At 42.3% G+C, this 21,142-nt stretch overlaps 1 protein-coding gene across 3 annotated transcripts; it reads right to left on the bottom strand.

The window, feature by feature from the left end:
• Nucleotides 1-3,741: 3,741 nt before the first annotated feature.
• LOC113018430 (nuclear receptor ROR-gamma-like) lies at nucleotides 3,742-10,343 on the bottom strand. Of its 3 annotated transcripts, XM_026161496.1 has the most exons (8): nucleotides 9,927-10,020; nucleotides 8,323-8,361; nucleotides 7,651-7,772; nucleotides 7,082-7,214; nucleotides 6,873-6,980; nucleotides 6,682-6,792; nucleotides 5,450-5,559; nucleotides 3,742-5,309 (listed from the first exon to the last, which is right to left on the bottom strand). In XM_026161496.1, the coding sequence occupies exons 1-8, from the start codon at nucleotides 9,970-9,972 to the stop codon at nucleotides 5,145-5,147; spliced, it is 834 nt and encodes a 277-aa protein (XP_026017281.1). In that variant the 5' UTR covers nucleotides 9,973-10,020; the 3' UTR covers nucleotides 3,742-5,144. The 3 variants fall into 3 exon arrangements, with proteins under 3 accessions (XP_026017281.1, XP_026017283.1, XP_026017282.1); XM_026161498.1 differs by lacking the exons at nucleotides 8,323-8,361; nucleotides 9,927-10,020 and adding an exon at nucleotides 10,319-10,343; XM_026161497.1 differs by lacking the exon at nucleotides 8,323-8,361 and having other exon boundaries at nucleotides 9,927-10,018.
• Nucleotides 10,344-21,142: the final 10,799 nt, after the last annotated feature.

Below are 21,142 nucleotides of genomic sequence, written 5' to 3' on the forward strand. Positions count from 1 at the left end.
CCTCCTTTTTTTATTTGACTCTTAAAAGTTCTGTTTTAGTCATCTGCAGCAGTCATCTGTACCAGTCGGTTACCTCATCTAAACCACTTAACTGCTCACTCTCATTGTTTCACTGGTGTGTCAGTGCAGAGGTGCTTACTAAAGCCTACACACCAGGTTAGTCTGTTTTCTGCATGGTTCCTGGAGTTGAGTTGGAGCACTTAGACACTGGATGCAGATCAGAGAGTTCACAATAATAAAAAAGAGACCTAGGAGGGGAGCTCAGCTGAGAAAAATGCCCTCATGCACACAGGACTGTTAGTATTATAAAGTCTCTTATCCTTCTTCACCTCCAAGAACATTCTCACGCAGCTGTGCCCATGAACAAAAGACTCTCCAGCCCACCCACAACACATAATCCAAATGACTAAATTACAGTTTCCTGCTGTTCTTATCACTCAAGTTATGTGAGGCAGACTATGAAGCTACTAATCCCACAAAAAGCCAGTGTGTACATGCTGCATGCCAACTACAAAGTGTACACTCAAGTCTTTAACTGATGTGTATAGAGGAAAAATTATAAAAAGAACAAATGTGTTATCATCCCGATACTCATAGAACTACATGCACATTCTTCCCCCCAAGAACAAGAATCATTGATGGGACCAAATGGTGCAGATGGAACAGATGCTCAGCATTTTTTTTTTTTTTTGGCCTGTCCCGTTTGGCTCTTTTGCCATCAGAATTGTTGTCTAAAGGCAAAGAAAGATGCCCAATGGATTTACTTTACCAAATTGACCATCCCAGCCTTGCCGTAATGGTCCATTTGATTCACCTTTTATTGTTTATTTTATTTTCATTTACTGAATACGGGACAGACTTGACTGGGGGAAAGAAGGGGAGAAAGAAAGAGGGAAAGAGAAACAGCTGAGAAGAGGGACGGGGGAGAAGGGCAAAAACCAAAAATCAAAAGAATGAGCAGAAAAAAAAGAAATAAAAAAGAAATAAAAAATGCATATATCAATCACCTGGATCACCTGCTGAGAAAGAAAAAAGAAAACAAGCAGAAGAGAACAAGAGTAATAGAATAAACAACATCACAATGATATATGGGAATATGACAGTAAATACTAAATATTAAACATTATTGTGCAGCACATAAGATCAACAGAACACAGTGTGCTTTGAGGTAGAAGCCAAAAAGGGTGTAGTTTGTGTGTGTGAGCACCTGTGAGCATGGACGCGCTTGTTTTTTAAAAAGGTTCCTTCATGTAATGATCTGCTAGAGGGTGTGGGGGGGCCACAGCCCCGTCCTCCAGGGCATGAAGCAGGTATGGAGGAGATCAAAACTCCAGACATCCAGAGGCCCCCAGAACACAACAGACCAAGGAAGACCAACAGAGGGGCAGCCGCGCCACTGTCCCAGAAAGAGCTGAGGAGAGTCCCAGATGAGGGCTCACTCAGCAGCCGCGGAGCAGAAGCCAGCGGGAGTTGCAGTGACGCACCCGTGTGCTCCGCCGGCAGCCAGCCGTGCCTGAGTGACCGAGCCCCAGGCCGAGAGGCCGGGGGCACCCCACCTCCGAAGTGGAGGTGATCCAAACAGGACAGGGAGGCCGTGAAAGATGGGACCAAATAGTGCAGATGGAACAGATGCTCAGCATTCTTGCCGCTGCTTTTTGATCTGTGGCCACCTCACGCTCCTTTTCCTGACTTAATAAATCCTTTGTTTTGAGTCCTCAAACCAACCTATAAGCACTCACATCTACTAAACCAGTAAGTCAGTGTAATACCTGGCAAAATAATTCTCGAGCTTACCCATATGAAACTTCAGAATTCCCACAACTTTATCTTCCATTAAGGAAAATAACTCTTCTCTTTCACCAAATCACTAATTTGTCCGTTTTCCAGAGTAATTATGGTCAAATAGCTACTGCAGACATTCTTGGTGCTGTTTTGATAACTACTGAACACATACTCAACTCAAATTTCCTGGAACATGTCATTAAAGCTCGCTAATCGTAGACTCATGACCCCAAATCTGCTCCTCGTTGAGCAACTAGATGTCTCCCTTCCACAGGCAGGGAAAACAGATTCACATGTTATCATTTGCAAAAGACAGAGACATACCCAGACTGATAATGTTTATTTCTTAGATGCTTTACTACATTTGAAAAACCCATCTGCTTTCCAAGACTTGGGAGTGGGACTTCATCCAGTCAGTCAAAGTTATTTCTGTGGCACATATAAAACAACGGCTGCCGACCGAAGCGCAACAAAAATAATCAAATGACATAAAAACATAGGACAAGATGGCAGAATTTAAGAAAGAAAAGATAAAATGAGAAAACCTGAGTAAGAAATAACACGAATCAAAGTAATCATTATTCATTCTGATTTAACAGCCAGCTGACGTGAGCTGATAAGCGTCAGAGTCGGTGTCTATCTGACAGTTTTCTGTTTTGAAGTCTTCGAGTTCGAGTTTCCATTTTGGTTCTTTAGTTATTCCCCTGTGTGGAGATTTTCGTGTTTGTTACATTTTTAGTGTCCTGCTTGTTCCTCTTAAACCTTTGTTTTGGTAATACTTGAGTTTTAAGTTTTGTGTGTTATGAGGTTTTTTTGTAATATTCTTGTGTTTGGATTTCTGTCTTTGACTTTGTGTTTTTTCTGTATCGTGTTTCAGTGTGAGTTCACATCTCTGTGTTTAGTAGTTACCTTTCGGTTATTTCAGGTTACTCCCCCCACGGGACTGTCTACACCTGTATCTCATTTGCTCAGCTATTTCCACTTCCCTCATTACCCACTTTGTGTGAATAGTCCAGCTTTCCCCTCGGCCTTTGTTGCAGCATCCTCTCCATGTGAGTATTTTTTTGGGGGGGGTCTTTTAGGTTTTTATTATAATGTTTCAGTTGTGAGTGGACAAGTAAGTAAGCATGCGCATCTTTGCTATAATTAATGCTGCCTTTATGTTTAATGGTAAACTAGTGTTTTGATTTACAGTAGTAAGGACCAAATATTCCTATTTCCCATGACCTCGAGTCATGTGTACCACTCATCTGTAATAGTGAAATAACTTGGTGGAAACTGGAAATTACTTTAAGGTAATAAACTACTAAACCACTCTCCTTCCGCTTACTAAAATCCAGCCATACAGTCAGTTTTCTTACAAACATCTAAGCAAAAGGAAGAAGAGTGGAAATGGTATTTAAGCAAAGGCAAAAATGACCCTTTTATTCTTTTGTTCTGCATAACAGAATATTTAAAGAAACCAAAGACCACTACATACAAGAGCAGTTTAGAGAGTTTTGTTGCCCAAACCTGCATGCAGGAGATGATGAAAGAAAATGTGAGCAGCTTTGATCGGAGCTGTCTTTAACATAAAATCTGTTTGCTGGGTTAATTACATCCCACGGATTTAGAAGCTTTTAATTTGCTTCCTCTCTAACTTGGCTAGCAACCGTTGTGTGCGTGTGTCGATGTGTGACAACCTCAAAAAACCTTTCCACAGACCACTGGTAGTCACCCACAATGACTAATATTTCCTCTGTTTTGCTGCAGCTGCAAATTTACCGAAATTTGCTGGAGACAACTTATTTGGATGTTTTTCAGTATATTCGCTATAGAGCTTTGACTGCAACAAATAAACTTTGGTGTTTGACTTGATAGGGATTTCCCTATAATTCGGTTAATTTTTCTTCCTTGTCTCAGCCTTGCATAAATATTTATGGTGATTTCACAAGCAGTCAAATAAAGTGAAACATCTGCTTGGTGTCACAGCTTCAGCAGTTTATTAGAAGGTTTACAGCAAATTATCTTGAGGGAAATGCCAGCTGTTCCAGGGACAGAGATGATTACATACAGACATACTTAATGCAGAAACATCTCGACATTTCTCATTCACCCGCCGCTCTATTCAAAGATATGTAGAGAAAACAAAACAAGTTCATCTGGGGAAAAGAAGGAAGAGTTAGCACACACGGGACGAGATTTCTACTTTACACGCTTGCACCTTTTTGTATTATCTCTACACTTAATGCAACAGCTCACACAATATAAAAGCATGTGAGGATTCATTTAAAGGGAACCATTTCAGTGGTACTGCTGCCCTTGTAGTATTTATTGGTCAGTCTATGACAGACACCAGCCTGAGGAGGAGAAACTTCTCTGGAGACATACAGACGCAAAGAGGCAAGTTTTTAATTTAGTATTCAGCATCTAAATGACACTTTCCGCTCTTCATGGCTGGCGGGTGTGACTGAAGCTGCTGATGTGAAGAGACAAGATGATTGACTTTCTCAGCTTCCAGGTGCATTAAGCCAGTGTTGCATTAAATACTCCTGAGGGCAAAAACAACCGAGAAGAAACAGGAACAGGATGTAATTTGTGCAAGCTAGCATGCACAGGCTCAACAGGGCATTGCATGATCCTTAAGGAGCATTGCAAAACTTAAACCCTATTATGAGTATGGAAGCTAAAGACAAAGTGGATTTCTGTTTTTAGACCAACATCTGTAGTTGCATATGGTTGCTTTTAGTGCTTGATATTGTTGTTTGTCTTGCAAAGTTTGTTGAAAGCACATTGGTTGGCTTTAGCTTTAACTTATATAGCGCAAATTTTATTTATTTTTTGACAAAGTCAAGCAAGAAACCTCTTGAAATCACTACAAGGTGAAGATACAAACTTTATAAAGTCACATTTGAATCCCTCTGAAGTTTGGTGTTTTCTGCTTGAAAGACAGACTTTCTGTGGACTAACACTTAAAAGTTCGAACTAATGATGAACAGTGGCCTGCCTTTTTGAATTTGTATGTCTGAAAGACACCGTGACACACAGAAGCTACAACTGGACAGAATCACAACAGCACAACCTGAGAGAAAATGAAGCTCTTACTCCACCGACAATGTGCTCTCGAAGAACATCAAAATATGTTTCTCTGGCATCATCAAAATAATTTTAAGCTATCAAAAAAAAAAAAAAAAAAATTCTTCTTGACATCATCTAACAAAGAAAAGCTCTGCTGGAAGTCATATAACACTTAACACACGCTACAATTATTGTGTGTTTTTTATTATTAGAAAAATAGAATCTGCCAGAAAGTAATGAGACTCAAACTAATAGGAGTCTCTGTACGTTGGTGCGCGACTGTTTTTGCATATTCCCGTAGATCATCAGTGAGTGGTCCCCGGCAGAAGCTCTGCCTCTGATGCGAACAGCTCCTTGTAGAGCGGAGGAAACAGAGAGTGAGCTGTGAGCGGGTACCGCTGACTAAACCAGTGAAGCTTCTCCATGTGCAGACTGCACAGCGAGCGCAACACCCCCATCTTCTGGTACAGCTGCAGGGAGGACACACACATTTAGCCGTCAGCTTTCTACAGCAGCGAGGAAAGCCTGCGATCTTACGCGTACTCACAGATATGAAACATGGAGCATACAAGCCTTTTAGTGTTTGAACACCCAGGTGACTGATATTTACCTTGTGAATCAAACTTTCTTGATTGTCTCGGTGCAAAATGTGTGTCAGTCCCGACTCCACGCTTCTTTGAACTCTTTGAACTTTGCTCCTGTCCTCCAGACACGGACGATCTGAACACAAAGATGTTTTATGAAAGAAGGATTGAGTTTTTTTCAGGTTGCTCCCTTTAAAGGTGAAAAACATAACAAAAATCATAAAGTAAAGCATTTTGCAGAACAGGCTAGACAGCATTACTTGCTGCATGGAAGTTAAGTCCCTGGCAGCAGGCTGATGCTCTCAGCAGTGAACTTTAGTCAATTTTGGCAGGCAAAAATAGCAGGGTTGAAATCATAAAAGAGTTTTTTAACAAATACATTCAGAAGTTTGTTTCAATTCTATACTTTAGACATATAATGACATTAAAATCTTCAGCGGAACCCATAAAGCACAGCAGTAAAAATAAGGACTGAAGCGATGAGGTGATAGGATCCAGATATTTATCACGCCCTTATTCTGAATGTCCATTGTTAAAATATTCTCTTTGATTCCTTTTAATTTCAGTTTAAAATTCACGCAACAACAACGAGACAGGAAAGGACTTCATTCAAAGGCCAGAAACATTGTCGCACCTTCCCAACAACACCTAAGAACACTTTTTGGAAAGTGTTCTTTGTCTTTCTTGTTTTTTCCTTTTCTGTGTCTTTTCCTTCATTCATCAGTTCATCCTCATTCACTGCGGCCTATTAACTGAACTATGTCTCTTCACGGCCACTAGGAGGCAGAAAGGTTAACTTAATGGGACAGAATGAATTAAAATTACACAAGACAAAATGGAAAAGAGGCAAACTGGATAAGACACAGACACAAAACATATCTGTCATCTATATTTGGGCAGTAATATGATAAACCTACAAGATTTATTCATGCACATCTGACAGTAAGGTCAAGCTTATTCATCTATGACATCCATCCACCCATTTTTGTAACTGCATTTCCAGTTCAAGGTACTTATGACACTAACTCATAGACGCCATTGCCAATTAAGCCTAACAGTCATGTCTTTGAGAAGAAGTCAGAGTATCAAGACAAAGTCCCCACAGGCACAGGGAGAACGCCAAATGAACACATAAAGGCCGAACCCAAGACCGCACCATGTGCCGCCATCATGGAGGACGAGAAAAGAAAAGACCGCTTCCTTCCTGATGTGCTTAAAATGAACGCAGTACGAGTGAGACAGACCGAGCTGGGCTTACCTGCGTTGATGAGCACCAGGGCACTGAAGAGAGCAATCTGTTGCTCAGTCAGCTTTAGGGCACACATGCCATGTGCGAAGTCAAATACTGCTGCGATTAAATCACCACAAGCTGCAAGACAAGAAACCACTGAGCATTGATAAGTTATGGTGTTTAGATAGACGGTTTCACACCTTCAGATAAATCCTCACCCAAAGATTTGAAGACCTCAGTTCCAGCAAACTTCCCATCAAAGAACACAGTGTTGTTCTCTGTGTTAAAGAACCGGCTCATTCTGACCAGAACCACCTCCATGGAGCCTGAAAAGAGTAGGAAGGCAGGTCAGAAGAGAGTAAGATCAAACCTGTTCAGTTATATATATTGTGTTTTAAGCACATCCTTCTAGAAAAGGGAAAATCACCAGTCTTTAAAAGGGCGATCTGGTCGTTCTGGCTCAGCATACGGAAACCCGGGATGTGTTTTGCAAACTCCACCACGAACTGGACGGCATCAGTAAGTCGGATAGCGCAGTGCTGCCACATCTCATCTACTGACTGGGAAAGAGAGTCAGACAGAAGCTCAGTTTGCTTCGCTCAGTTTGTTTCTCATTAATCCTTTTCTTTCACCATAGATTGTTTAAAATGGGCTCTAAAGGGCAAAACATTTCACTCGTCTCACAAAAACTCATCCTCAGTGTCCCAACAATTCAGTCTGCTGCTCAAGTTTCTGTATTTTATCACTCAATTTACCCTGCTGTTTTCTCTCTGATCAACTGAAAAAAAAGATCAAAGAAAGAAGAGGAGGGGGAAGCGATGAAAGACGTTTTCTCAGTTTCCTGTTTGATTCATCAAACAAAACTAGCCTCAGACGTAAAGCATGTGAAATGACATGTTTTGTTTTGAGACTGTCTGAGTAAGCTCACACACATGAAGGAGAAATCGCAAAATTAAAAAATAAAAAATAAAAATGAAGAGAAAACAGTGCACATACTTTGCTCTGGTATGCTTGGATCTCCTCTCTGCTGAAGAGTTTCCACCTGAGAGCTTGGAGCTCTTCCACTCTGTACTGACTGGTCTCTCTGTGGGAACGCACAATGCTGGCACACAGTTCATCTAAAAAAAGAAGAAGACGCACTTATGAATACTATAAATATGAGAAAATTACATGTTTAGTTTGGCTCACTGTGCTCATCTGCTCACCTATGTTTCGCAGGGAGTGAGGATACAGGCTGTATGTATAAAACTTACTACATCGCCCACTCTGCAATCACCTCTAGCCTGTAACCAATGGCAACATCTCCTCCACTGCAGTACCATAGGTCAATATACACACAAAAAAAGACTGAAGGCTACAAAGTTTTTACATCTGTAGTAACAAGTGAGTCTGAAAATTTGTCTTTCTACCCCCATCAAATCTAAACCTGGCAATGCACAGAAAATGAACATTTTTAACCTAAGAAATGCAGGACTATGTATAATTACACAGACTCACTGAATGCCATGCATCTCTCCTGAGTTAGCAGGGACACACTGCAATCTGCTGGGAAACAATGAGCATCGCTCTGCCCACATTCCCTCTCATTATGTAAAACAACACACCATATCATCACTACTCATGCAGTTGCTGCTCACAGTCACAAACACAGCACACCCATGCGAATACCTCGCTGCAACGCTCTCCTCCAGAACTGAGTCCTGATATCTGCGGAGCAGGACAAGGTCAGGCTAACTGGCTTAACCAAGTACATGCGCCACACTGAACTCATTTAAAGTAGGTGTGCACAGAAGTAAAGGAAGCATGGCCTAAATAATTAAGTCAGTTAAGCAACTGCTACTTTTCTTTTATTGTAAAAGGAAAACCATCAGGACCGTTTACAAAACAAACATGATTAAATGTGCTCAACATGTAAAATAGAATATTGTTTACCAAAAATAACTTAGAAATGGACAATTTTGTTTAAGGTAGATAACACAGACTGTTACTAAATTTGGATCATGCGTACTTGCATGTGTAGTAACCCCAGATGGCCCGGTTTCAGCTATGATTGTTATTATTACTACCATCTGTATTTATTAAGGTCAATATACAACCAGTTAATGGCATATATTTTGCATCAGACTATGGATAGTAATTAGACTAAGTCAGTTCCCTAACAATGACTTTAGCTCATCAGCGGCAGGCCTCACTACAATAGGCAAACCATCTGTTCCTCTCTGTGTACCAAACAAGTCCCTGCCAGCCTTGTTTACGCACAGCCCACAGCATGCACGGCAATACCATGACCCATGGACACACTCTTTAAGGTCATTTCTGAAGAATCCACAAATATACTGTTTCTTGACCTGATTTGGAAACGACGCTGATAAAAGCTATTAGGGAAACCACAGTGAGTTACTGTCACTGAAGTGTCTGTGAGCGTGAATGCTACATCTTGTGCTTGTGCTGTCCCTGGATTTCAGCCATCTGGGAGCCACAGGAGTGCTTTAAAAAGCAACTATTTTTATTTACTGATTCAGACTGGGTGGTTACCAGGAGCAGAGCAACTCAAACATATACAGGGAAGCTAATGAGTGATGCACAACTAACTGGATTAGAGAGATGCATCTTCCCCATTGCGTGCTTTATCTTGGGGGAAAAGAAGTCTCTGAAAGCACATGATCAATCTATATCTGTGAAGCAAGTGGAACCAGTTCATGTGCAGTGCATAGGTCTGATATCGGTGATCCTAAACAAAGGTGCTTAAATAAATTAAGGCTGCTTTATTGACTTAGATAAGCGTGACGAAGGAACGCAGAAAAAGACAATACACCACCTAAACTGTACAGTAACAGTTGGGAGGTGTTTAATGAAGCCCTTAGGTAAGTGAAAGCGGATTTTTTTTTTAGCCATGTTCATCACAAAACGTTCAGAGGAAGAGGAAACGGGATGTAACAGGCGAGGAAGACGTGAGTGAGAGCAGTTACCGTTAACTTCCCCACGCTATAAAATCAATAGATTGTTCCTCATATTTAAGAGTGGCCTGCACACAAAATCTTCTTGTGTTTTAACACGAGAAGACCAGGATTTATTAAAGAGCCAGCTAAATAAGCGAACCACAAATTGGTTCATTTCTTTGGTGGAAAACCTCGATGCTAATTAGATAACGAAGGCTCAATTACAGCCAGAGCTCCAGCGTTGCATCGTTTTCAATGTTTTAAAACACTGTAGATATCGCTTTTTACGCTAGTTTTGAGACGAGAAAGGAATGAGATTTGATAGCTAGATACCTGTCGGGGCTGCTGATCCCATGTCTGCTGTTCCAGCAGTCGCCATTACAATCTGACTGTTAACCTCATAGACAGTAGTGATGTTCGATTCGTGAACGAATCGTTCAATACTCGAGAATCACTTTACTGACTCGTGATTCATGATTCACAAGCCCAACTGACTCACTGACTCATCCCTGTTGTTGTTAGCAAACTAATTCCATTAGTAGAAATATATCTAGCTTATAATTAAAATTGTGGGGGGGAAACAACAGCCAGTTTCATAACAAAAGCATTTCTGCTCTGAACTGGAAGAAAAAACCCTGAGTAGAAGCTCGCATCAAGAAAATAGCTCCTCGGTTCAGAGTAGCATCGCGCTGCTAACATGCTAACAACACATTTGAGCTACTCACCCCCTCGCTTCCTGTGCTGAATCGTAAGCATAGCTGGACCGGCCATCGGGCATACCGGGCATTTGCCCGGTGGGCCGCTGGCGATTTTTTATTTTTATGGGCCGATGGATTTTTTTTTATTATTATTTTTTTAGGAAGGGTATATATAATGAAAGGTGTTGGATTGGCCAATTGGTCATGATCGACTCTGGGCTGGACCAATTACAGCCGAGGAGGCCGAATGCACCCGCCCCCTTGTTTAGCAATCACGTGAGTTTTCGCGCATTGCATGCCGGGAACTCGTGGCGAAACAATCCAAGTACCGCATCAAATGCAAGCATTTGCAGCACCACAAAACGTTCATTCTCCGGTTCCAATGCCTTCTTGTTTTTTCTTTGCCACACAAAAAAGGAATGTACAAAACAAAAGTAGAACAATGCCGGTCCGTACAAAGACAGACTCGACGAAAAGACAAAGAAAAGATACGAGGAAAAAATCAAAGGTGTGAAAGGGTCAGACCCTTACGAGCACACAGAGTGGACAAAGGACGTTAGCGTGCTGCCCAACTTTCACCACGCTCATATTTATAATTATACGGTTCTTGGAGTGAGTGCATACACTCATGAAGTTTAGTAACTTCAGGTCACTGCAACAAGCCCAGGTACAGTTTACCGACGGATGGGTGCAGGACCTTGAAATGCACCGTGTAGAACGAAAGACCATCGTACGAACAAAGGTAAGTTTACCAGTCTCACAAATCGTCTTCATAAATACACATTCGTTAACCGTTTATTAATAGGACCTTTGAGCTCAACGGTAATTAATTAGTAGTGGAAATAATTTCTGGTTCATTACAGAAATGTAGCAGTGACAATAATACTGTATGCTGTAATCGTACTGGGCAATTAGTGATACAAAACAACTGTTTTATCCTGTGAATAAAAGTATGTTTTTGTCAATGTACCATGGTAATAACAGAAGCGAAACACAATATTGTGTCAGGACAATTTACTATTTATGCACAATAAACAAAGGAGCATAGCGCGACAATTTCTGTTCAGCGCCAGACTTGCTTGTAACCTATATCACCAATTATGTTAAGAAAAATGACGTATTAACTACTACAAAACTCTGACCTTTGTGGGAATGCTTGGAGCAGACTAACCTGTGAGCTGGAGTGTTCTGGGACGTTATATTTGGTATATCCAGACCATCCGTTGGCTCTTACTTCGGAAACATGGTTTAAAAAATTTCTCTTCAACGACGTAATCCGATAAAAAAAACAAAAACGATCGGCTTCCCGTGGCTGTCATGCGACCGGCTATTGCAGTTAATAATACAACAGCTTCTTGCCATTTTTTGTGTTTCTTTTTATCGCTGTGTAACTGAGTTCAATTGAAAGCCTGCGTGCGCTAGTACCTCTTGCCACAAGTTCCCAGAATCCTTTGCGGTTTTACCCCTGAATGACGTCACATTTTCAATCTTTATCCTGGTGGGCCGGTCTCTAGTCAAAATGCCCGGGCCGATTTTTTGTCCCAGTCCAGCCTTGATCGTAAGCATAAGCGAATCACTCAGGACACGCTCACCCCCTCCCTCCTGTGCTGAATCATAGAGCGAACGAATCACTCACTCACTCACTAACCCCCTCCCTCCTGTGCTGAATCAAAGAGCGAGCGAACGAATCACTCACTCACTCACCCCCTCCCTCCTGTGCTGAATCATAGAGCGAGCGAACGAATCACTCACTCACCCCCTCCCTCCTGGCTCACAGCTTCTTCTTCTTCTTAGTTGGCAACCAATGTTAAGGCGCATTACCGCCCCCTGGCTCACAGCGCAGTGGACATTTAGATGAGAAAATGTATATAAAATATATATTTGACACACTTAAGGAAAATACTAATAAAATACAAATAAACAAAATAAATGTTTATTAAGCAATTTTGATAGGAAATTGCTTAATTTTAGAAATGTTTTTGCTCTTTTCTCTCTCTAAAATAGTTGTTGTTTTTTTTAATCATTCATCTTAGCAGTGGGATTTACATGAAAAGGGAAACAAATTAAGTTTGAGTGAAAATGTAAAAATTTTGCACTCTCTGGTCAACTGACTCAGTGAATCAAATGACTCAAAAAACCCGATTCACTTTGGTGAGTGACTCATTAACACTCAATTCAGTAAAAAGAATCAAATTTACCATCACTACTGCCAGTATTAACCTGCAGGGCTGGACTGGGACAGAAAATTGGGCATTTACACTACAGACCGACCCACCAGGTATTAAAGCCATAAAGACTTTGAATGAAAACAAATGCTGTTGTGACAGTGATGTACACTGTCTTGTTGGTATATGTATGATTTCTATACATTTTACGTCAGATAAAAACTTTGGTTGTAAGATTTAGATAATTATTTAATAAAAGCTAGATATTTTAAATGAGAATAAGAAAGAAAAGTACTTCTTTGTGCCCCCTTTCCCTGTTAATGCCCTACCTGGCCCCCTGGCAAAACTTTCCTAGACCCGCCCCTGCACAGTTACCACCTGTTAGCTACATAAAAAAGGATCCTGGTGTTAATTGTCTCTCAGAAACAGTTCATAACTTCCCTTCAACTCATTCATGTGACCTAAAAGGTAAACCTGTTTCTCCATCACCTGTTCAGCTCTGATGATTCAGTAAGGACATCTCCTGGTTTCATCTTCATGTTTCCCTCTCACCACATATCTAAACCGATATGAACTCCAAGATGGCGCCAGTGTGTGTGGCTCGCCGTCTGGCTCTTCCTCTGATGTGCTTGCTTATGTTGTTTTTTATTGCTAGAGTCAACTCTCTTTTAATGTACAATCGCCAAAAACTGTTGGACCTCCGACTAGTTGCCAGTGATCTTACCAATGCAACTTGCTTCTCGAAGCATTTTTTCTCATCGTGAGCAAATGCTTCGAGAAGCTGGTCAGGGACTTCATCTGCTCTGCACTACCTGACTCACTGGACCCTCTACAGTTCGCATACCGCCACAACAGGTCCACTGATGATGCCATAGCCCTGACACTACACACTGCCCTGTCACACCTGGAGAAGAAAGACACGTATGTGAGAATGCTGTTTGTAGATTACAGCTCAGCATTCAATACCATCGTTCCCTCGAAGCTGGACAGGAAACTGCAGGATCTAGGACTGAGCAGCTCCCTCTGCAGCTGGATCCTTAGCTTCCTGTCTGACAGACGCCAAGTGGTCAGACTGGGCAGCATCACCTCATCCCCCATCACACTGAACACTGGTGCTCCACAGGGGTGTGTACTGAGCCCTCTCCTATACTCACTCTACACCTACGACTGCACGGCCACTAACAACTCCAACATCATTGTGAAGTTTGCGGACGACACTACAGTGGTGGGTCTTATCACCAACGGTGATGAGACGGCTTACAGGGAGGAGGTCAGCGCCCTGACCCACTGGTGTCAAGACAACCATCTCACACTCAACCTCGCAACGACAAAGGAGTTGATAGTGGACTTCCGGAGGTGCAGAGAAGTACACACCCCCATCACCATCAACGGCGCTGCTGTGGAGAGAGTGAGCAGCTTCCGGTTCCTTGGTGTACATCTGGCTGAGGATCTTACGTGGTCAGTACACACAAACAACACAGTGAAGAAGGCGCAGCAGCGCCTCTTCTTTCTCAGGAGACTGAAAAGATTCGGCATGAGCCCTCGCATCCTCAGGACCTTCTATCACTGTGCCATTGAGAGCATCCTCACTGGATGCATCACCACCTGGTATGGCAACAGCACCGCCTACAACTGCAAAGCTCTCCAGCGAGTAGTGCGGTGCTCTGAACGGATAATTGGAGGTGAGCTTCCCTCCCTCCAAGACATCTACAGGAAGCGCTGCCTGAGGAAAGCGGGGAGGATCATCAAGGACTCCAGTCACCCCAGCCATAAACTGTTCAGACTACTTCCATCAGGAAGGAAGTTCTGCAGCATCCGGTCCCGTACCAGCAGACTGAGAGACAGCTTCTTCCACCAGGCCATCAGACTGATGAACACGTCATAGACACCTCAGCTTCACTACTGGAACTTTAACATTATGCACTCCATACTGTACAGTAATGCCACTGTTTTGCACATGTCTCAACTCTGTATATTTTTATATATTTTATTTATTGTTTACTCTATTTAATTTGTAAAATATGTGTACACACACACACACACACACACATACACGTAGAAAAATATTTAGTATACACATCCAGAAATGCATATACTATTATATATTGTACATATATTTATTAGTTTCAGATGTAGCCATTCTTGTATTTTGCTTGTTTACATTATTGTATTTTGCACAACTCTGTTGCTTGTGAAGCTCGCACACAAGAATTTCACTCACATGTGCTGTACCAATGTACCTGCACATGTGATGTGACAATAAAAGTGATTTGATTTGATTTGATTTATAATGGACATAAGGCGTTACCTCCATTCCTGTCTGGGATACCAGCTAACCTTTGTCGGATCCTGGCCCCAGCCTCACGGCGAAAGCATTTCAGACGCCAGGGCAAACGTAGCGGTCTACTCGTAATAAACTAGAAAATGATAACAAACTAAAAGCGCTGGGTCACCGACCCAGGACCATGACAGTCGTCAGGCTTATTTGTCAGACTTTGTGGAGGCCTGTCTAGACACACAATACTAAATATTTATCTCTGTGATGATTAAACTGATCATAAAAACTTTTGTTTTATTGTAATAGATGTGCAAGTTTGCTTTTTAGTCAACCATTTTTAGAAAGTTCCTCAACTAGAAGCATATTTACAAGAGGAAGAGATTTCAGCTTTCGGGTCCCTCTTCTGTGGAACCAGCCGATAAGATAAGATAAGATAAGATAGAACTTTATTAATCCCTCGGGTGGGTTCCTCTGGGAAATTCGATTTCCAAAAAGCACAGCACCGACAGAAGTTACAGTTACAGAATATTATATATATATATATATATACACACACACACACACACACACACACACACACACACACACACACACACACACACACACACACACACACACACACACACACACACACATATATAAATACAGAGACAAATATAAATAAAATACACGAAGGGGATAAATAGAATAAATAGGAATAAAAATAAAAATACAAGTGAATTGCACATTTCAAGTATTGAGTCTATTGCACTGTTGACTATTTACAAAAAGTATTGCACAAGGTATTGCACAGTGAGGTGAAGAGGCACTACAGCTTAGTTGTTCCCCCCTCCTTTGTCCTCCTGTTTCCCCTCCCTCTCCCCTCCAGAGAGGAGTTAAACAGTTTGATGGCGTGTGGGACAAAGGAGTTTATAAGTCTGTTAGTTCTTGTCTTGGGGAGAAGCAACCTGTCACTGAACAGACTCTTCTGGTTGTTTATGGCCGTGTGCAGAGGATGCTCAGCATTGTCCATAATGTCCAGCAGCTTTTTTAGTGTCCTTTTCTCTGCCACTGTCACCAGAGTGTCCAGCTTCATGCCGACCACAGAGCTAGACTTCCTGATCAGTTTCTCTAGCCTGCATGAGTCCTTCTTTGCTGTGCTGCTCCCCCAGCACACCACAGCATAGAAAAGTACTCCAGCAACCACTGACTGGTAAAACATCCTCAGGAGCTTCCTGCAGATGTTAAAAGACCTCAGCCTCCTGAGGAAGTACAGTCGGCTTTGGGCTTTTTTATACAGGTGCTCTGTGTTGCATGACCAGTCCAGTTTATTGTCCACCCACAGCCCGAGGTACTTGTACTTGTTGACCACCTCCACCTCCTCCCCCTCTATCTGAACCGGCAGTGGACCTTCTCTGGACCTCCCGAAGTCCACAACCAGTTCCTTAGTCTTTGAGGTGTTGAGTTGCAGGTGGTTTGTGTGACTCCATGCGACAAAGTTCCTCACCAGACTTCTGTACTCCTCTTCCTGATCATCCCAGATACACCCCATGATGGCCGTGTCATCTGCAAACTTCTGAATATGGCATAATTCAGAGTTGTAGCAGAAGTCAGAGGTGTACAGGGTGAAGAGAAGAGGGGACAGCACAGTTCCCTGTGGTGCTCCTGTGTCAGACATGATGTCCTTCAGCCTGACGTACTGTGGTATGTCGGTGAGGTAGTCGGAGATCCAAGCCACCAGGCAGGGGTCCACCTCCATCCTGTTCAGTTTTTCCTGAAGCATACAGGGCCGGATGGTATTAAAGGCACTGGAAAAGTCAAGAAACAGGATCCTGACCGTGCCTTTTCCCCCATCCAGGTGTGAGTGGGCTCGGTGTAGGAGGTACAGGATGGCATCCTCCACTCCGACACCCGCCTTGTATGCAAACTGTAGTGGGTCCTGGGCATGTTGTACCTGTGGTCCGAGGAGGTTGAGGAAGAGCCGCTCTAGAGTCTTCATAAGATGTGACGTCAGTGCCACCGGTCGGAAGTCATTCAGCTCATTGGGCCGGTTCCTTTTGGGGACCGGGACGATGCAGGATGTCTTCCATAGGGTGGGCACTCGCCCCAGTCGCAGACTGAGATTGAAGACTCGTTGTAGCGGCTCCCCAAGTTCAGCAGCACACGCCTTTAGCATCCTAGGACACACCTTGTCTGGGCCTGCTGACTGGGAGAAAGACACCTTCTCTGCTTTTAAGCTTAGGCTTAAAACTTTCCTTAAAGCATATAGTTCGGGTTGATCAGGCGACCCTGACTCCTCCCTTAGTTAATATGCATTAGGTCTAGGCTGCTGAGTGTTTCATTGTCATTCACTTTGTGTTACAGTGTGTGTTCTTGTCCCGTCTCCCACACCTCACCCCCAAACGATCATGGCCTCTCCCTGAGCCAGAATCCTGCCGGGTATTTCTTCCTGTAAAATGGGAGTTTTCCCTTCCCACTATCGCCAAGATTGTTGACGTTTTCAATCTATTACTGTAGGATCTCTACCTTACAATATAAAGTGTGTTGAGGCAGCTGCTGTTTAGATTTGGTGTTGTAAAATTGAAATCAAATCAAAGAAGTTGGAATATGATTATAGACACTTCATAAAATAACACCAGGATTCAGTATCAAGGTAATGCAGTGATGTGATGGTTAACTTTATATGACAGAGATATGAAAAGCCTTGCTGTCCTTGTTATGTCTGTAATCTGTAGAGATTAGGTCCAGGGTCATCATGGCCTCAGTGTATGAAAGAATGACTGGAACACAGCTTCTCCAGCCAGTTTAATTCTCCTTCAGTTCTCCTTTGCAGTTCAAATAAACTTTAATACTGACTATTGTTTACCCAGGAGGAGTATTTTTCTTTTGCTGCTTTGGCTGCAGCTTTGTCGAGTCAAACAAATACGAGTATTAAAGGTGGTGCTGGTGAGTGCCGGGAGCTGTACAAAAAAGCTGAAATTCCTCTTGGAGGTCAGGCATAGCTGGACTGGCCATCAGGCATACCGGGCATTTGCCCGGTGGGCCGCTGGCGATTTTTTATTTTTATGGGCCGATGGATTTTTTTTTATTATTATTTTTTTAGGAAGGGTATATATAATGAAAGGTGTTGGATTGGCCAATTGGTCATGATCGACTCTGGGCTGGACCAATTACAGCCGAGGAGGCCGAATGCACCCGCCCCCTTGTTTAGCAATCACGTGAGTTTTCGCGCATTGCATGCCGGGAACTCGTGGCGAAACAATCCAAGTACCGCATCAAATGCAAGCATTTGCTGCACCACAAAACGTTCATTCTCCGGTTCCAATGCCTTCTTGTTTTTTCTTTGCCACACAAAAAAGGAATGTACAAAACAAAAGTAGAACAATGCCGGTCCGTACAAAGACAGACTCGACGAAAAGACAAAGAAAAGATACGAGGAAAAAATCAAAGGTGTGAAAGGGTCAGACCCTTACGAGCACACAGAGTGGACAAAGGACGTTAGCGTGCTGCCCAACTTTCACCACGCTCATATTTATAATTATACGGTTCTTGGAGTGAGTGCATACACTCATGAAGTTTAGTAACTTCAGGTCACTGCAACAAGCCCAGGTACAGTTTACCGACGGATGGGTGCAGGACCTTGAAATGCACCGTGTAGAACGAAAGACCATCGTACGAACAAAGGTAAGTTTACCAGTCTCACAAATCGTCTTCATAAATACACATTCGTTAACCGTTTATTAATAGGACCTTTGAGCTCAACGGTAATTAATTAGTAGTGGAAATAATTTCTGGTTCATTACAGAAATGTAGCAGTGACAATAATACTGTATGCTGTAATCGTACTGGGCAATTAGTGATACAAAACAACTGTTTTATCCTGTGAATAAAAGTATGTTTTTGTCAATGTACCATGGTAATAACAGAAGCGAAACACAATATTGTGTCAGGACAATTTACTATTTATGCACAATAAACAAAGGAGCATAGCGCGACAATTTCTGTTCAGCGCCAGACTTGCTTGTAACCTATATCACCAATTATGTTAAGAAAAATGACGTATTAACTACTACAAAACTCTGACCTTTGTGGGAATGCTTGGAGCAGACTAACCTGTGAGCTGGAGTGTTCTGGGACGTTATATTTGGTATATCCAGACCATCCGTTGGCTCTTACTTCGGAAACATGGTTTAAAAAATTTCTCTTCAACGACGTAATCCGATAAAAAAAACAAAAACGATCGGCTTCCCGTGGCTGTCATGCGACCGGCTATTGCAGTTAATAATACAACAGCTTCTTGCCATTTTTTGTGTTTCTTTTTATCGCTGTGTAACTGAGTTCAATTGAAAGCCTGCGTGCGCTAGTACCTCTTGCCACAAGTTCCCAGAATCCTTTGCGGTTTTACCCCTGAATGACGTCACATTTTCAATCTTTATCCTGGTGGGCCGGTCTCTAGTCAAAATGCCCGGGCCGATTTTTTGTCCCAGTCCAGCCTTGAGGTCAGGGTTATGGAAAAATAAACAAGCCCCGCTGATACATCACAGCCTGTCATGGATGTTTAAGAAAATTAAAGGCAACAATTTTCTTTTTCTTTTTTTTTGCTTTGACAGCCTCTAACAGTAAATGGTTCTCTGGTAAAAAGGAGTTTTGGGTAAGTCATGTGTCAGTAGAAATGAGATATACAGAACTGCAAAAACATCATAATATTGTTGAAAATCCCACGCCCTGCCCAGCTTTTGGGGGTGGCACTGGACCCAATCAGAAGCCTGGATCAGACATCTGTTCTGTCTTGCGTGCTGCAGCCTGCGAGCAAGCATGCTATGATGTCTTTTTTTAAACGACACTAAAAATGTGTTTGATATGTTTTCTAAGTAAGGTTTCACATTTTTCTTATGTTTGTTTCTGCATCATTTCAAAGTTAAATTAGTTCCTTATTAAAGTACAACCCTCCTTTTTTTATTTGACTCTTAAAAGTTCTGTTTTAGTCATCTGCAGCAGTCATCTGTACCAGTCGGTTACCTCATCTAAACCACTTAACTGCTCACTCTCATTGTTTCACTGGTGTGTCAGTGCAGAGGTGCTTACTAAAGCCTACACACCAGGTTAGTCTGTTTTCTGCATGGTTCCTGGAGTTGAGTTGGAGCACTTAGACACTGGATGCAGATCAGAGAGTTCACAATAATAAAAAAGAGACCTAGGAGGGGAGCTCAGCTGAGAAAAATGCCCTCATGCACACAGGACTGTTAGTATTATAAAGTCTCTTATCCTTCTTCACCTCCAAGAACATTCTCACGCAGCTGTGCCCATGAACAAAAGACTCTCCAGCCCACCCACAACACATAATCCAAATGACTAAATTACAGTTTCCTGCTGTTCTTATCACTCAAGTTATGTGAGGCAGACTATGAAGCTACTAATCCCACAAAAAGCCAGTGTGTACATGCTGCATGCCAACTACAAAGTGTACACTCAAGTCTTTAACTGATGTGTATAGAGGAAAAATTATAAAAAGAACAAATGTGTTATCATCCCGATACTCATAGAACTACATGCACATTCTTCCCCCCAAGAACAAGAATCATTGATGGGACCAAATGGTGCAGATGGAACAGATGCTCAGCATTTTTTTTTTTTTTTGGCCTGTCCCGTTTGGCTCTTTTGCCATCAGAATTGTTGTCTAAAGGCAAAGAAAGATGCCCAATGGATTTACTTTACCAAATTGACCATCCCAGCCTTGCCGTAATGGTCCATTTGATTCACCTTTTATTGTTTATTTTATTTTCATTTACTGAATACGGGACAGACTTGACTGGGGGAAAGAAGGGGAGAAAGAAAGAGGGAAAGAGAAACAGCTGAGAAGAGGGACGGGGGAGAAGGGCAAAAACCAAAAATCAAAAGAATGAGCAGAAAAAAAAAGAAATAAAAAAGAAATAAAAAATGCATATATCAATCACCTGGATCACCTGCTGAGAAAGAAAAAAGAAAACAAGCAGAAGAGAACAAGAGTAATAGAATAAACAACATCACAATGATATATGGGAATATGACAGTAAATACTAAATATTAAACATTATTGTGCAGCACATAAGATCAACAGAACACAGTGTGCTTTGAGGTAGAAGCCAAAAAGGGTGTAGTTTGTGTGTGTGAGCACCCGTGTGTACACCTGTGAGCATGGACGCGCTTGTTTTTTTTAAAAAAAGGTTCCTTCATGTAATGATCTGCTAGAGGGTGTGGGGGGGCCACAGCCCCGTCCTCCAGGGCATGAAGCAGGTATGGAGGAGATCAAAACTCCAGACATCCAGAGGCCCCCAGAACACAACAGACCAAGGAAGACCAACAGAGGGGCAGCCGCGCCACTGTCCCAGAAAGAGCTGAGGAGAGTCCCAGATGAGGGCTCACTCAGCAGCCGCGGAGCAGAAGCCAGCG

Source organism: Astatotilapia calliptera, unplaced genomic scaffold, assembly GCF_900246225.1.
Source record: "Astatotilapia calliptera unplaced genomic scaffold, fAstCal1.2 U_scaffold_82, whole genome shotgun sequence".
Classification (NCBI taxonomy): domain Eukaryota; kingdom Metazoa; phylum Chordata; class Actinopteri; order Cichliformes; family Cichlidae; genus Astatotilapia; species Astatotilapia calliptera.

Coding starts and splice junctions, on each gene's coding strand:
- LOC113018430 (XM_026161496.1), bottom strand. CDS start 9,972: ATGGCGACTGCTGGAACAGCAGACATGGGATCAGCAGCCCCGACAG. Junction 7,215..7,650: donor TCCAAGCATACCAGAGCAAA/GTATGTGCACTG, acceptor TCTCTTTCCCAG/TCAGTAGATGAGATGTGGCA. Junction 5,310..5,449: donor AAGAAAGTTTGATTCACAAG/GTAAATATCAGT, acceptor TCCTCCCTGCAG/CTGTACCAGAAGATGGGGGT.